The sequence below is a fragment of the Cajanus cajan genome, chromosome 8, assembly GCF_000230855.2.
Source record: "Cajanus cajan strain Asha chromosome 8, NIPB_CcT2T_4, whole genome shotgun sequence".
Taxonomy (NCBI): Eukaryota; Viridiplantae; Streptophyta; class Magnoliopsida; order Fabales; family Fabaceae; genus Cajanus; species Cajanus cajan.
The window spans coordinates 8,571,027-8,588,555 of record NC_138524.1 but is presented as its reverse complement, the minus strand read 5'-3'; the positions used below and the strand labels follow the sequence as shown (position 1 = coordinate 8,588,555).

The 17,529-nt window shown below is 28.2% G+C and overlaps 1 protein-coding gene across 1 annotated transcript; it reads right to left on the bottom strand.

The window, feature by feature from the left end:
• Positions 1 to 12,812: 12,812 nt before the first annotated feature.
• CPN60A (chaperonin-60alpha) lies at positions 12,813 to 16,316 on the bottom strand. Its single transcript, XM_020359074.3, has 8 exons — positions 16,157 to 16,316; positions 15,881 to 16,061; positions 15,662 to 15,783; positions 15,358 to 15,565; positions 15,064 to 15,209; positions 14,488 to 14,794; positions 13,747 to 14,198; positions 12,813 to 13,352 (listed from the first exon to the last, which is right to left on the bottom strand). The coding sequence occupies exons 1-8, from the start codon at positions 16,211 to 16,213 to the stop codon at positions 13,065 to 13,067; spliced, it is 1,761 nt and encodes a 586-aa protein (XP_020214663.1). The 5' UTR covers positions 16,214 to 16,316; the 3' UTR covers positions 12,813 to 13,064.
• Between the last annotated feature and the right edge of the window lie 1,213 nt (positions 16,317 to 17,529).

The following is a 17,529-nucleotide window of genomic DNA, read 5'->3' as shown; positions in this document are numbered from 1 at the left end:
ACCATCTCAAAGGTGTTCTCTAACTTGGCTTGCTTAGAGCAAATTTTGATGGCTCAAGGTGAGACATCACCTGCTTAAGTGAGTGGAGCACCTTTTCCATTGTTACTCTTTATCTAAGCTCGCTTAAAGCTAGCTCTAGGGTGTTTGAAGCACCAATTTCCCTTTTGAACTTGTGATTTTCTTAATCTATCTTATTGAGTTGGTTGTTTACATGATGTATGATGATCATTGAATCTAGTTCATTATATATTAATCCATGATGAGACATGACAAAGAACTAAGTTGCTTTAATGTTGAAAATATCTTATGATGTGATGTTTTAAGATGTTGTATTATGATACCTTAAAGGAAAGTGTTGTGTAGAATTGTGGCGAGTGCATGATGTATGGAATTGTGTTGTGTTGTTAACTCATGACTAGAGAAAAAGTCTTATTTTAAAATGCTTAAAAGTCTCATTATTTGGATATGTGTTGTGGTATTCTAAGAGTCCAGTTGTTGAAAATTCCTCCATGGGTATTGTTGTCTCTTGGAGTAGAGTGTTGAGTTTTTCCAAGGTCCTTATGTATTATTATTTGAGTAAAGAATAAAGTTAGGGGATAAAATTCTTAACTGATTATTGAAGAGATGTTTAGTATCGTGAAGATAGTTAGCAAGTTGTATCCATAGGTAACTTGGTTAATGTTATTTGTTAAGAGGAATTGTAACATTGTAAGTTTTCACTTAATTATTATTTTTTAGCAATAATTGCATGTTGTGGTGTTCTGAGGTGTTGTTGAGAGACTTTGGGAATTAAGAAACTTCTTAGGAGTCTTTATGTGATTTAGAGGGTTTTTCTACATAGAAAGGTCTAGTTTGACCTTAAGGAGATAAGAATATAAGGTTCTTTTGAAACTTGAGTCTCATAAACTCATTTCTCATAGAACTTTAAAGAGATACTAGTGATAGTGTCCTAAGGTACTAATTTTTCTTCCTTCCCTCTAAACCTCCTAAGTGCATGAGGATTGTTAGTATAGATACTTTTATTTATATACTTATTATATGATTATCCTTTTGAATTCTAATTTACCCTTTCATGTTTCCTAGGGGTTGGACTATGATGATCATGTTTTACATGAGAGCAAAACAAGTTTAGACTTGAGGAGTCGAGCGTGTGGAGAGCCATGCTAATAGATGGTGATATAGCCAGAGGGCTACTTTTGTATAATCTTGTGTAGTATTGTTTGATCGACAACCTAGACTACATTATAGTTATGTTTATTGGATTACTATATATACATACATGCTTGTTTAGTATTTCAAATATTGATGTAAATTATTGTATATGTATATATTTTTGCTAGTATGTCAAAGAAATGGTTATATAATAACCTTAGGTAATAGTTATTTCCTCTACTAGTTGTAGATTCTATTAAATATATTGATTATGACGAGTCATTACACAATTTATTTGAGAATTCATATTAAATAAATCTAATACACAAAATAGTCATTATTTAAGATTTATTTAATATTTATAATCAATTTTATGAATTATTAAGGTTGACCTAATAATAAAAAATTTGAAAAAATGTCTAAATTTTAAATTTAAATTTTATTATTATCATTGTGATTCCAACTAACTAAAACAGTATGAAATATATTTTCAAAATATAAATAAATGGGTATAAAATTGCATCCTTGTATGCAGTTCATCCCAAATTTTACATATATAATCATCAAAATAATATTATATGATTTAACAGTTAGGTTTATAAATTTTACATTCTATAAAAATGAAAGAGATTAAATATTAAAAAAAATATTCCTAAAATAAGTTTATCTTTCCCAAAAAAAAATTACAATTTTTTTTAATATTAATTGAAAAAATACTATTTCCTTGATATAATTAAATGTAATATCATTCATTAATGTTTTCAAATTAATTTAATTCCTTCCTTTTAAAAAAAAGATATTAATTTAATTCCGTATATAATTAAAAATTTTTATAATAAATTTTAATAAATCAACTTTATATTTTATTTTATTTATGAAAAATATTCCTTTGAAATGCAAAAATAACTCAAATGAATTTAAATAAATTGAATTTGTGTTGTGATAATATATCTACAAGTTTCCTGATAGCGGTGTGTATTATTTTATAATATTCGGCGATGCACCGGTCCCGGTCCTTACCGCATGTTTTGGACTCTTCGAAAGTTTGAATTAAAACGTCAATGCTAAAATAAACAAAATAACTAATAAAGGTGTAATTAAGTAAGCCACTGATATTTTAAAAAATAATAACTATAAATTAGGATTTGTGTTTTATTTTTATATTTATTTTTTATTTATATTTAAAAATTAATTTTAATTTTCTTATCTTTTATATTTGAATCATTTGATCCTTTTAAAATAATAATCACTTTCAATTTTACGATATAATTTTTAATCAATTTTTGATATTCAAGACGTAAAATTTGTTATATTATATAAATATTAAAATTATGATATTCACTTTACATTCGAATCCAAATGAATTATAAATATTATAAAAATAATATGAAAAATATATTTTATACTCAATTAAAACATAATATGATTTTATTTTTTTAGGTTATTTTTTGGACTTACTTTTATGGATTTTCACTATTTTTATGACACTTTTAGTTTAAATTTTAGTAGTGTTTAATAGTTTTTTTTTTTCACACTAGTAAATTTAATGATAAATTTTTAAGTCTTAAATCAATAAAAAAATATTCAAAATAAAAAAAACAATTATTTTTTTAAAAGATCAAATCAACCCAAATATAAAAAATAAAATGAACATTTTGATAGATAAATAATCAAAATAAATATTACAAATAAGATAAAGAATAAAAATAAGATATATAAAAAAAAAAACTCCCCAGCTGAGCAATGATAATAGATTGTTAGATTTAAAGCTTGTAAGTCAAGAAACTGAGGTCAAGAGTCATACAAAGAAGTCGAGTCTTTATTCCTTCTTCCTCTCCTCTTCTCATTTTTGGACGATTTGAAGTAAGAGAACTTTGTTGATTGAAAGTTGTTGAATTATAATTGTTGTTTGTTGCTTAGATAATCAGTTGTAGTTGATATAGTGTGAAATCATGAGATGATGATGTTGTTAGAAATGTTGCTCTTGAAGATGCCTTTAGAAGACTTGGTGATTTTGAGTTTTGGTGGTTGCATGTTGCAGTTTTCACTTGAATCGAGTCATATATGTTACCTATGTGTTGAATGTTGAGCTGCATGTTGGATTTGTTGAAATAATTATAGGTTTTGAACCAAATTAGTGATTTAGCTATGTACAAAAATCACCATTGTATCGAGCGTGCCTTTAAGGCGCTAGGTGCGACTCTCTACCCTAACAACATTGGGCATGGGATTGGCAGCACCAGACGTGGTCAATGAGGAACTCTCTAACTTGATCATGTTGAGCATGGAAATGAGAGGCGTTAGGCATGATTGCTCGAGGAGCTCTTTAACTTGATGGCATTAGACGACATAGGTTGTATATATGTACAAAGATTATATGTAATAACCCTTAAAGGACTTTATGTTTTTCAGTTAAATTGACAGAGGTTGTTTTATGTTTTTCTGCACCCTATACATATATTTGTTACATGAATATCCTGGTGATTGTTGCATGAAGACCTAGTGTAGTTGATTAGTTTATATTTCTTGTTGCGCAGTAACTATGCTATATTAAGTATAGTGACTTGACAGGTCATTATAATATGAGTTGGGATCCATTGATACTATGCATAAGTCTAAATACTTAAACTAAATCTTACACCTTCAATAACTTTTTATATAATATAAATTTAACGGATCTAACTATTTAATTATATGATATTATACTCAAGATCATGTATATGAAATTTCACATGATATGTGTAAATATCATTTAATGCATAATATAATTAAATTATCACACTACTTTATTTTAATGCATGATATAATATTTAAAATATATGTAAATATCTACTTTTGGATAACAGACCTAGAAAAAATTAAATTATCTAAAATTTGATATACATTATTTTGAGAATAGTATTATTTAATTTAATAATTGAATCAATTAAAATTTTGTATTATAAAAAAAGTTATTGAAGGTATTACTATTTGAGTTAATCACTTATACACTGTCAGTGTAAAGTTTTTTTACACTGGCAAAGTTTTTTTACACTGGCAACCAATCATATCTTTTAATAGTGCCATGTCATTTGCTTATTTAATGAAATAAAAATAAAATAAAATAATTTAAAAGATATGATTGGTTGCTAGTGTAAAAAACTTTACTCTGGCAGTGTATGAATGATTAACTCTTATAATTTAGTGTAAGTGTTTAAATTTATAAATGATGAAAGTGAACTCTGACTTTTATATATATATCTTGTTGTGCACCAGGAGTTACCACACACATATATATATATATATTTACATTTGTGAGTCCGCTTTGGGCTCAGCCCTTACGGTTTTGATTTTGGACATCACCCAAAAAGTCTCTCTACCCATGAAGACAACTGTGTATATATAAATTCATGTTTATCCTTTTGTTTGAAGTTTGCATCCCAATAATATATATATATATATATATATATATATATATATATATGTGTGTGTGTGTGAATGAATAAGGGGAAAGAGAAAACAATCAGCTTATATTAAAATAACTCTTAGTAAAAATATTTTTGTGAATAACTCATAACCTATATTAACTTTTAATAAATAGATTAATTCTATAAAAAAATTTAAAAAATTATTTAATGGTTGATTATATAAATGTTGTTTCAGGAAACGTAAGAAGTTGTTATTTTATTTGGGAGAATATACACATATGTGTTATATGCTAAAACAAAAGTGCTTCGAGGAGCAGAAACGAAAATAGGAAAAGAAAAAAGTTCAAAAGTGCGTCCTCATAATTATTATCCACCATTGGTTGATACGGAATTTATTCTAAGCTGAATTAGTAGTTAGTACCCTTTCCATTTGGCAAATCCAAATTTGCATATTTAAGAATGTTTCCATTGCTAAACAAATAGACCTAATATTGGTGGGACATAGACGTCGAACTTTCCCTAATTATTGAGAGAGAAAGGATGGAGAATATACAGTACAGGAAAGATGGTATATTTCTATAGTAAAATTATACAATAATTTATATAATATATTTTCTCTCTCTCCATGATATATTTTTCTTTATTTATATGAGTTGCTATATTATATAAGATTTGTTATGATCCAATATAGAAAAAGAAGTGGCAAGCAACGCGTAAAAAAAAGTGAGACCTACACTAACTACAAATAACTATTAAAAATTAAAAAGGGCCATATATGGTGTTCGCAAATGCAAGAACGGTAGCCATGAAAGAGGAATTTGATGCTGCATTAGCAGATTTCTTTTAGATGCATTTTTATTGTTCACAGTGCTATCCAAGAAAAAAAGCATCTTTTTATTTACTTATTCTTTTTTATAAATAAAATGATAGGGAATAAGTCAATCACATGCAGAAATCCTCAAACCAAGTAATATTATCTATTTAATGGTTAGTCAAAATTTAATCGTGTTTAATTTGACTTACAACTTTATTTAGAGGTTTATCAGAAAAATTTCACTTCTAATACTAAGAGATATCTTTGAATAGCTATGTTCACTAAAATTGAGAATTTTATAGTTATAGAAAGTGTTAAATTTGTGTCATGAATAACCTAAACTCAAATTAAATCTTGTAATATTTATCTCAATTCATGATGATAACATTTATTTATTTATTTTTTAATAAAAGGTTTAAGTAAGTTAAATTTTAAAAGTTTATCAAAATCAATAAATCTCGAGTAAAAAATGCTTTAAAAATATTTATAAACTATCTACCAATAAAAGCATCACATTAATGATAAAAATCAATCTCTCATTTTAATAACATTATAAACTTGGTCAACTTTTATCGTTAAGAAAAGAAGCATATATATTATAATGCATGATGGGGATAGCTCATAGCTTGTAATTTAAAGTGGGGTTATTCCTAGGAGCTACTTGCTAGTTGATATGTGTGTGGACCACCCATGACTTTTTTAGTTAAATAAAATGAACTTTAATTTGTAAATATTAAACATAATTAGAACGTCTCTTAGAATTTCTCTCGAATATTAATTTTGTTATAAAGCGTACATATAATAAAAAAAGTTGATTTAAAAAGAGAAAAACAGACTAGTCTTTATTCAATGAAATACTGAGATTGGGTATAAATATAAAGAGAGAGACGCGCAAACACATGCTTTACAGCAACAATTAATAAAGGGTCAACAATCAAAAAAGTTCGTTTCACATTAGTGAGTCACGTTACATTAAAATTTATTTAATTTGATTTGCCTTTATTGTCCTAGAACACAGTTTTTGTTGGGTGAAGCAGTTAATACGAATGATGATGAAGAAGAGAAAGGGATTCGAGTAAGATGCCAAGAAAATGAAATTTGCATAAGATGTCAAGAAAGAGACAATCAATCATCGTGGAAGAAGACATTATTATCATCATAGGTTTGGTTACCAGAGCATGAGTCACGCCACTCCTTGAAGATGATGTCTATGGAAGAGTCAGAAAGAGAAACAATAGAGAGAGAAAGAAAGAGATTTTATTTTTAAAAATATTTTTAATTGGTTTTCATTTTTTTTTATCAATAAAGAAAAATTATTAATAATAGAAAAACTTAATTTAAACATAATGTATGTAGGGTAACTGATGGTAACATAATGTATGTAGGGTAACTTAGTAACAAGTAGGGTTGGAAAAAAAATTAAATTTAACTGATGGTAACTGAACTAAATTATACTATTAAAAAATTGATTTGATGATAAACTACACTATAAAAAATCTAAACTGGATTGTATAAGATAATTTAGTCTTCACTTAAATGAATTTAATTTGGAAGGTCATCTAACAAAGAGAAAATAACTGCATGTCATTTAACATTATACATTAATTCACTTAATAACTAAGGCTAACATTTGAACCAAATTAATGTACAAAATGTAGTTTTGATAAGAGACTATTTTGTTAGTGTCTCACATTTTTAGAGATCAAAACTCATTAATTTACATCATAATCACATTATTAAATTATAATAAATTATCTCTAACATTGTGTTTAGTACTTCTAAAAAAAACATCTTATTTAGTAAAAAAAAAAACTGAATAGAGAAAAAAAGGAAGTTGATAAAAATTAAAGTGAAATAAAGATTATTTAGTAAAAGATAAATAGAATGAAAATAAATTAAAAGTTAAAAATTGTAAGAGATTATTTAATTTAAAATTAATAAATAAATATTATTTTTTAAAAAATTTATTTTTTATTATAATAGTTATTTTATCTGTTATTTTGATTGTAATAAAATAAATAAAAAGTATATACAAACATAATTAACTATCCACTTTTGCTGATTAATTTATGCACACTCTCCTTATTTGAGAAGAGAAACTTTAGTTAGTGAAACCCATTTTTTAAAATATTCATACTTATAATGACTTGACATGTCACTATACTTTATATAATATATAACAATTTTGCAGGGAAATACACAAAGGATCTTCTAAACAATACTTGAACGTCTATAAAATAGATATATGTATAAGATGCAAAAAACGTAAAATAATCCCTGTGTTATTTTTTTTTTCTTTTTTTACTTTAAGACATAAGTTTCCTCATGGGGTTGCAATAAAACTTTATACATATATACAATATATATCTAGTATAAAATACTGAAAACACAAGATCGTAGTGTTGATCAAGCGTCTCTAATAACATGTTGTATAGAACAACTCAACACGACATAAAAGTCATATCTTACATGGTTATCCACCAAACATATCCTCTAACCTAATATAGTTTTACTCTTATACCAAGTATGATTATTACATTCCAATAACATGAAAAAGTAAGGGTAAACTTGTGTAAAAAATGACATATCATAAGATATAAGAAATAAACAACTTATAACAACATATACAACTGGAGTAACAAGTTAACATTTTAAAGCATAACAATAACTTTATTAATACTCACAAATTAGCAACATAAATGTGGTGATCAACTTAAAATCATCGAAGTAATGTAAACAACTTAATATCGTGTTAGCTTTACAACTTTAAAGCATAATATCAATAGAAACAACATTCCAATAATCAACTGAAAACAACTAAATAACTAAATCAACTTCAACCACAACTGAGCAACATTAATCACAACTTTCAACAACTAATACAACTTGCAACATGTATAACATTTTCAACAAATAACTTCAATTACAACTTAAACAACTTTAGACAACTAATGTATTGTCACACATATCAACTTATGGAGATCTCACAATAAAGGTAAATTGTCTAAGTAGCTTAATTTTATCGAATCAACCTATCACAACTATATCAGGAAGATACAATGGTAGGCCTATCAAAGTACTAGTAAACAACTTAAATTGATTTCTTAAATTTCACCACTTAATTAAGAAAGTCTAATACTACTGTTAGATTAGAACAATTTGATTGTGAGTCTACCACAACCTTAACATTCATATCTAAGTCTTATATGGAATTAGTCCATTGACTACCCTCCAAATATTATGTCACTTTTCAACAATCAATTAAGGATTTTACCCCCTTGAAGTTTTAGATTTTAGAGTTATGAACTTATAAAATTCATTTATAAGAAATTTCCGTATATATCTCGGTTCTCATTGAGCCAATTCTCACACATTTAAACTATATTTTCTATAATTTAACTTTAAAATTATCTCAACTCTAACTTCTACCGATATAAGCTAATAACAATAAAATTACATAAAAATATATTTCTAATTACATATATCACAAATATACATAATTAAAAAAAAATATGTTACAACACTTGCCTCCATTTTTTATTTCTCACTTACTAAACATTTAATTTGTCAAATTTCTTATAGTGCCCTCCTTTTCCTTTCACTTCTCCTGCATTTATTCATGAAAAATACAAATTGATAATCATATTAATCTGAAATAAAAAAATGTAAATAATTAAAATGATAATATTAAAATATTTTTTAAAATTGAAATAATAATAAATAAGTAAATTTAAATATTTATTTAATAGTTTATTAATTTAAGAGACTAATGCTGCAATAAGTATAACTTTCAAGAATTAAAATAACTTTTCACTCGTAAATATATTTCCTCTCACCCCTCATCCGTCAATATTCTGATCTCCAATATTTAGACGTAAAATTGATTTTGGAATAAATTGAATATACAAATTTGATTTTTAATTAAAATTTATTGTGAGCTGAAGTGAAGTGATTTATGTTTGTATACTTTTATTTTAAAATGAGATAATTGTAAAATTTACACTCATCTAACGAAAAAAAAAACTATTTAAATTTGTTTGAAGTAAAAATTATCTTTATTTCAGAATAAATATTCATCTAAAATCGCATTAAATAATGCCAACGTAATTCTAAATTATCTATCATAAATGTAAACAAAATCAGAACGTGGATGGACTTGTCATTAGATCACCGAGTTTAATCTGAAGTGAATTGTTAATATATTATATAGTTGAATAAACTAATGGAATGATAGTCTAAGATGATTTGATTTTTTAAAACATGGTACAAATATATGATCAGTGTCAAGTGGGTCTCAGAACTTAAATGCACCAATAATGGAATCTCGTGGCATTATATTCAAATGGGGACGACGACCCATCAACGTTGTTCACGTTGACATTCTGGATATTGGGTTGGGCCTATGATTAAGGGAACATTTAACATGGGAAAGTAAAAAAGAAAAAAAAAAACTAAAAGGGAAGATAAGTAATTTTGTAAATTATTGGGTAAAAAAATAAAATAAAAAATTAACTATATACATATATGTGAATAAAAAATAGACAAAAGTAAAGTATTTTGTTCAATACCATTTTCTTCCCATTTTAAATGGAAAAGGAAATATGTGACTTCACTTTTTTTTTTTTAAAAAAAATTATCCACTTGTCAAGTAAAATAAAAGAAGAAAGATGATTTCTTACCTTTTCCTCTACTTCTTTTCGAAAGACACCTTAATGTAGAAGCATATTTTTGTTTTATGTTACATTATATAATTATTGGTCAACTTAACTGCTAATTTTATCAAAAATTATAAATTTAACTAATTAATTTGTTATTAATCGAATACATTGTAATTTTGATCTTTCTATTTTTGTTAGTTCATAATTTTGATTCATCGAATTTAAAATAAAGATGTAATTTCTTTATTTTTAAAAATACAGAATTTTAATCTTAATATTAATTTTATGTTCATTGATCGTTGAATTTTGACATTTTTAATTGTATCTACTTTAACAAGTGATTAGTATTTATTTGTTAATAAATTTTATTTATATTTTTTTAAAAAATTTTATTTTTTTTATGTTTAAACGTTAAAATTTAATAATTACTTGATGTTAATTTGATGAAAAAAATCAAAATTTGACATTTTTTAAATCAGAAAGACTAAATATCTTTATTTTAAAATAAAAGATAAAATTATAGATAAAAAAATAAAAAAGACCAAACTTATTAATTATATATTCATTCAATTATAAATTATTCGATATCAACTAACTTATCCACTATTTGGAAGTTTTTGTTAAATCAAGCTTAAAGTACAACCCACAAACTTGACTACGACTTGATTAAGAAATTATGTCACTGTCACTTTACATAAAAAATAAAAATCAGAAAAGTATACTCCAGTAACTTGTAAATTTTATTCTTCGAAAAGATATAAAAGAATTCTTGCAAAACCTTAAAAAATATCAAAAGAAAATTTCAACACATTCATTTCAAAATTTGCTACTCGACTATGCTTAAATAATTTTTTTTAAAAAATATTTTATAAGAAAAAATATAAAATAATTTTTTTGTAAATTAAAAATGACTTATACGTGAGCTAAAATTGGTTTAAAAAAAACTAATAAAAAATATTTAATTTATGTATAAATTAATTTTATTTTCTCTCTAACTATTTTTAAAAAATATTTATAAAATTGAATCAGATTCTCTTATAGCTGTTGGTCTCTATAATGAAATTGTATTGAGTTGGTATCCATAAAGATGGCACCTAAATAAAGAATCTGATTGTGTTCTTGCCTCTGCGTACACGCCAGAATTATAAGAGATCAACCATAACAAAATAACAAACCCAACATTTTTGGAAACCTTTATTAAGACTATTGTCACAATAAAGTGTAATCAATCCTACTTACTTGAAATAAAATTCTTTCAAAGTTTTTTTTTTTTTTTTCTCAATATATGTTGCTTTCCTGCAATTTATCTTCGTAGGTTCTTTACTTTTCAAATCACATTTCTTCTTCTTCTTTTTACTTCTTTCTTTAATATCGATTCTTTAAATTCATACATTTATATTTTCAAAACATTTACATTTTTTGTCTAATTTAGATTTACGCATATTTACATTCCAAATTCCAAGTATTTCATTTTAATTTGCATTCTTCTCTTTATTCTTCTTAAACTTTCTTTTAATTTGGATTGCTTTTAATTTCCTTACAAAAATTTACGTTTTTATCATTGTAATTGCCTGAAATTTGATTGCTTTTCTTTAGATTTTTACATTTACTTTTCAAAGTTCATTTACATTTACCAGTATATGATTTATTTTCATTTTATCATTTAATTTCAATTGCATTTTAAGTTTCACTTTCGATTACAGCAAACAGTTTATCTTACCAATTTTTGTCAATTAATGTTGTCAATTTGACATGTAATTCAATTATATCAAAATTAAATTGAATAAATACTTTGTTAACAAGTATTTATATTTATTCAAAACAACAGAACAGAGTTAAGTCTACAATTGAAAATGACTACTCAATAATCAAATCAGATTTTATTATTTATTCTTATTTGTGAATCTAAAGTCATGGTCAAAATATTGAATTATGTTTTGGACTCATACTCGTATGACTCAACTAAAAGTTAAACACTCATAATCCAAAATAAATTTTGATTTCAAGTCTTGAATGCTACCATTTTGAATTTCAAGTCTTCAATACTATCATTTTGATCAAATAGTGAAAGTTTTCCTAGACTTCAGGTAAAAATACATTTCTAAACCACACAAGTCTTCGAACAAAAAATCTAATTGCCTTCTGGGGTTGTGTAAACGCAGAAACAAGAAGGACGTTGCGTCGCTTATTTTGCTGAAAAATCAAACTCTATTCAAGGCCGAATGCAGAGAAGACATCAGGAATGAGAGTACTGGGCTACACTGCTACTATCTAGTTGAGACACCAAAAAATCTAATTAAGACACTAATTATTCGACAAAAACATCTAATTAAAACACTAATTTTGGCACCTTTAGGCCCTGGAGTTAATTTTACAATGACATGGTTTATGATTTGAAAACTAAACGTTTTTGGAAAATCATACAGACACCATCTATTACTCTCTATATAGATCCATGTATTACTTTCTAGAAGCACAATGTTAATATATTTCAACAATAATTTCATTAAACTGCACTAATATTTTATGAAAACGATTTCTTTAAATTAAGACATGAAATTATCTAGTTTTTCTTTCAGAAAAACATGCTTCTACTATTTGTGCAGTTTGAATAGCTAGGTACTTCTTTTATCTAACCGTGATAGTTGATCTCACCATGTTATCATAGAATCGTGTCAGCTGCCATATCATATGAAAATACCATAATTGAGGACCAAGGTAAATAACATTTTTCAAAATGAGAGACTAAATGCGATTTTAACCAAAAAGAGAAGACCCAAATAACCAATGCTTACAACATTAAAATTTAGAAGAAAAATATCAGAAGACTACCTTATTTCAATCGTAAACCATACCATGACTAGGATCCAATGACTTCCCTTTTCTCACGTGAAGCCGAACAAATCTAAAACTATGTTTACAGAGTAAATTTTTTTTTTTCGATTGAACAGACATTACGAATACTAATGCTCTTCGCTCTTTGAATTTTCTGCACAAAACTGTTCTTCGCCTTAACCCTAGTAGCAATCTAAATCAAACAGTAATGCCTTGTGGGGCAGCAGCAACAGGTGCCTTGGGCTTAGGCTTTTCCACCACAATGGCCTGCGTGGTCAACACCATTCCAGCAACTGAAGCAGCATTCTGCAACGCACACCTTGTTACCTTGGCAGGGTCAATAACTCCAGCCTCCACTAAATTCTCATACCTGTCTACCATTGCATTGTAACCAACCTCCCATTCACCATTCTTTATTTTCTCCACAACAACTTCACCTTCTATTCCTGCATTTTGAGCAATCAATGCTGCAGGAGCTACCAGTGCCTGCATATATGAAGGCAATATGATCAGCTTTAGTAATGTCTTCTACATTCATATCACGAGATTCTAAAATAAACATAAATATAAAATACATTGGCCCAAATTATGTATACGAGGGGCAAAGACAAATTACAACTTGCTTGTGTATCACAGTACTTCAACTTTTGGTAACACTGTCAAATTGGCCACCCAATTACAATTTTCCACGAGTTATTGAGGCCAGAAGGGATTTTAAACAGTATCCAAGCATGTATTTTTAAGGTCGAATGGGATTGTTGCTTGACATTTGACTTCGTGTAGTGCAATTTCATGTTAGTATAATTGTGGAACACGTGCTATGAAAGCAAAAATTATACCATACTAATCAAAATACGAGTGAATCGATCAGTATCCTCACCTTTTGCACAATGTCGGCTCCAAGCCTCTCATCTGCATCCTGGAGCTTCTCCTTGATTGCTGGGACCTGAGTAGAGAGATGAACCAGTGCAGTACCTCCACCAGGTACAATACCTTCCTCAATGGCGGCAAAAGTTGCATTCTTGGCATCTTCAATTCGGAGCTTACGGTCCTCGAGTTCAGTCTCTGTAGCAGCACCAACCTTGATGACTGCAACTCCACCAGACAATTTAGCTATCCTCTCGGCCAGTTTCTCAGTATCATAGATCGAGTCTGTCTCTGACAACTCCTTCTTTAACTGAGCAATCCTAGCTTGCAACTCATCCTTTGTTGCGGCATCAGCAATGATGGTGGTAGAATCCTTGGTGATGGTCAATTTTCTAGCCAAACCAAGCTGCTCCACTGAGGTGTTTTCAACAAGCAGCCCCAGATCACTAGCTTGGAACTCAGCACCTAGCAGTTAATTGTACAAAGTTGTCAACAAAGTGTCACATGAAGCAACTGAATAATAATACTACAAACCCGTGTTTCTCATTTAGAGATGTACTTTATCATAATCATGGAAGATGTACCATTTCATCAAATTGAATGAAAAAATTTCAAGGGTAACTTGACAAATGAATACTACACACCTCAAAATAAACTAGAGTAAATTTTAATCAGGACTAACCTACTTTTAACATGACCAACACTACGCAAGTTGTTCACATTAAAAGTAAAACAGACAAGAAAATTCACATACCTGTCAATATAGCAATGTCTTGAAGGAGGGCCTTTCGCCGCTCACCAAAACCAGGAGCTTTGATGGCAGCAACATTAAGGATACCACGCAGCTTATTCACAACAAGGGTGGCCAAAGCCTCACCAGTGATATCTTCAGCGATGATAAGCAAAGGAGCTCTCAACTGAGTGGTTTTCTCCAACAGTGGAATGATATCTTTTATTGCTGAAATCTTCTGATCCGTAATCAACACCCTCGCATTCTCAAACTCAACAATTGACTTCTCTGGGTTTGTAACAAACTGAGGCGAGATATACCCTCTGTCAATCTGCAAGAGAGCAATGCCACACAATTAGACTCAGAAACTAGACAACTCTTTGTAGCCTTGTTCAGATAAACTTCTCAATAAACACAATTTAAAATAAACTTAGGCAACTCAACTACAAAAAAGTTAACCGAGATAGCTTCTACAAAATCTGAAGTGTATGAGCTGATTTTAATTCATTTTACCTTCTTATTTTGTTTAACTATAAATATATATCCAAACGGGACCTTTATCTCTTACACTACAACCACAATTCTGCATAGAACCCATACCTCCATCCCTTCTTCCACTTCTACCGTGGTCTCGAACGAAGACGAAGACTCAATGGACAAAACACCATCAGGTCCAACCTTGTCAATCGCCTCGGCAATCATTTGACCAATCAACTCATCATTCCCAGAAGAAATAGAAGCAACAGCTGCCACACCACCAACAAACAAAACCCATCAAAAAACCTCACCCACCCCCAAAAAACAAACAAACAAACAAATCATAAACCGCAACAAATAGTCTTACTCTTACATCAATATCAAATTAACTAACAACAAAAACAACAATAGTCACACCTTTGATATCATCTCCACCCTTAACAGGCCTAGCCTTCTTCTCCAACTCCTCCACCAAACCCAGCACAGTTTTATCAATCCCTCTCTTGAGAGAGACAGGGTTAGCCCCAGAAGTCACACTTAGAAGCCCGAGCTTAATTATCTCGCGCGCAAGAACCGAGGCCGTGGTCGTCCCATCACCCGCAGAGTCATTCGTCTTACTAGCAACCTTAAACCAAACATAATTTCAAAAACACCATCAATACACAAAAAACCAGACAAAGCTGCACAAACACAAAACAAAACAACATTAACCTTCACACACCTCTCTAATAAGAGCTGCACCAGCATTCTCCATAGCATCGGGAAGCTCAATAGCGCGAGCAATGGTGACACCATCGTTAACCACTTTAGGACTTCCAAACTCGTCCAACACAACGTTCCTCCCTAAATAGAAAAAGAAACATTGATAAATAATAACGCTTAATCTAAGCGCAGAATAAGAAGAAGAAAAAAATCTGGAATGGCTAAGGCCCAGGCCCACCTCTGGGCCCAAGAGTGAGGCCAACGGCGTCGGCGAGCTTGTCAATGCCGGCCTGCATCGCGGCCCGGGAATTCTGGTCGAACGCAATCTCTTTGGCGGAGGCCTTGACCGCGAAACGGTGGTTCTGTTGGCGGTAATTGACTCTTCCGTTGTGGTTCACTCTTCGGGTGAGACTCTGACTCTGTTAAGAGAATAAAAAAAAAAAAAAGGAAAAGAATGAATGAGACGCAAATAGAGAAATTGAGATGAATTAGGAAGATGTGTGTGTGTGTGTACCTGGCGATTGGGAGAGCGAAGAATGGAGGCTGAAGAGAGAGCGTTGGTGGAGGCCATTGTGAGGAGTGGAAATGGATAAGGAAATGGAAACAGAGTGAAGAAGATTAGGGTTTGGGCTTTTATGGAGAGCCTCGGGGTTCTAGAAAATTCTAACTATTCCAGAACCCTTGAGGTCCTTTGTCTCATCAAAATTAATTTATTTTTAGTTTTTCTTTAAGTACTTTTCTTTTTCCATGTAACATTTTTTAAGACAGTTTTATTGTAACAGGACCATCTAACTTTTTTTGTATGTCGCAATAATCATAGTTTAATCTTTTTATATATAAATTAAAAATAATAACAATAAATATAATATTTTTTTAATAAATATATTGTAATGGTTGAATAATTTATGAAATAATAATTTAAAAAATAATTAATATCGTATGAGACCATCGTTTATTTTCAAACATTTAAATTTTAAATGTTAAAACTGTAACAAGTGTGACATGTATAAAATAAAAGTTACTGTTGTGTTATGATGGTTTATAACTTTAATTACAAGAAATACTTCACCATCTTAAAATAAATGTAATTTTACCGTTTAGTTTTTTTAAAATAATTTAAGTTCTCCGTTTTTAATGAAATATTATTTTTAAAATTATTTTTTATAAATTTTTCAACTATTACATATAAGATCTATAATTAAAACAATACATTTATAGGAAAAAAGTGAAGCTATTAAATTGTATAAGAAAAATTGTTATATTTATTGTTACTTTTAACTTGTATATAACTTAAAATTATAGTTATTTTAAGATAAAAAAGTATTATTATTATAATTATTATAAAATACATTGTATATTATATAATATATGTTAGTATCATAATATCGTATAGTTATTAACGGACTTAAGACCTTTAGTATGTAGGGATAATTTATTTTAAAAATAACTATTATTACATATGAAAATAAAATTTTTAGATCAAAAGATTATTTTATATTCCTTAGTCATAATGTTGTAATAATAATAAACATAAATATTTTGAAAAAAGTTTTTAAAATCATTTAATAAGAAGAATGATATTTGTAAGACAAATGTACTAAGACAATCTATTATCTTAATATAAGAGCCTAATAAACAAAATAATTCATCTGCAAGGCATTTATTTTAAATTAATATTATTTATGATGTTTAATAATTAAATCAATCTTTGTGTATAAATATTTGTTAACAAATTGAAGCAAAACAATTTTACTGGTACCTATAATGACAAAAGAGAAAAAAAAATGTGTTTTCCGTTAGAAGAAGACAAGTGGATCTCATGAATCACAAAAATCTTAAAAAAAAAGTTGTTTTGAATTAACACATGCATAACTCCACTTGTCCAAT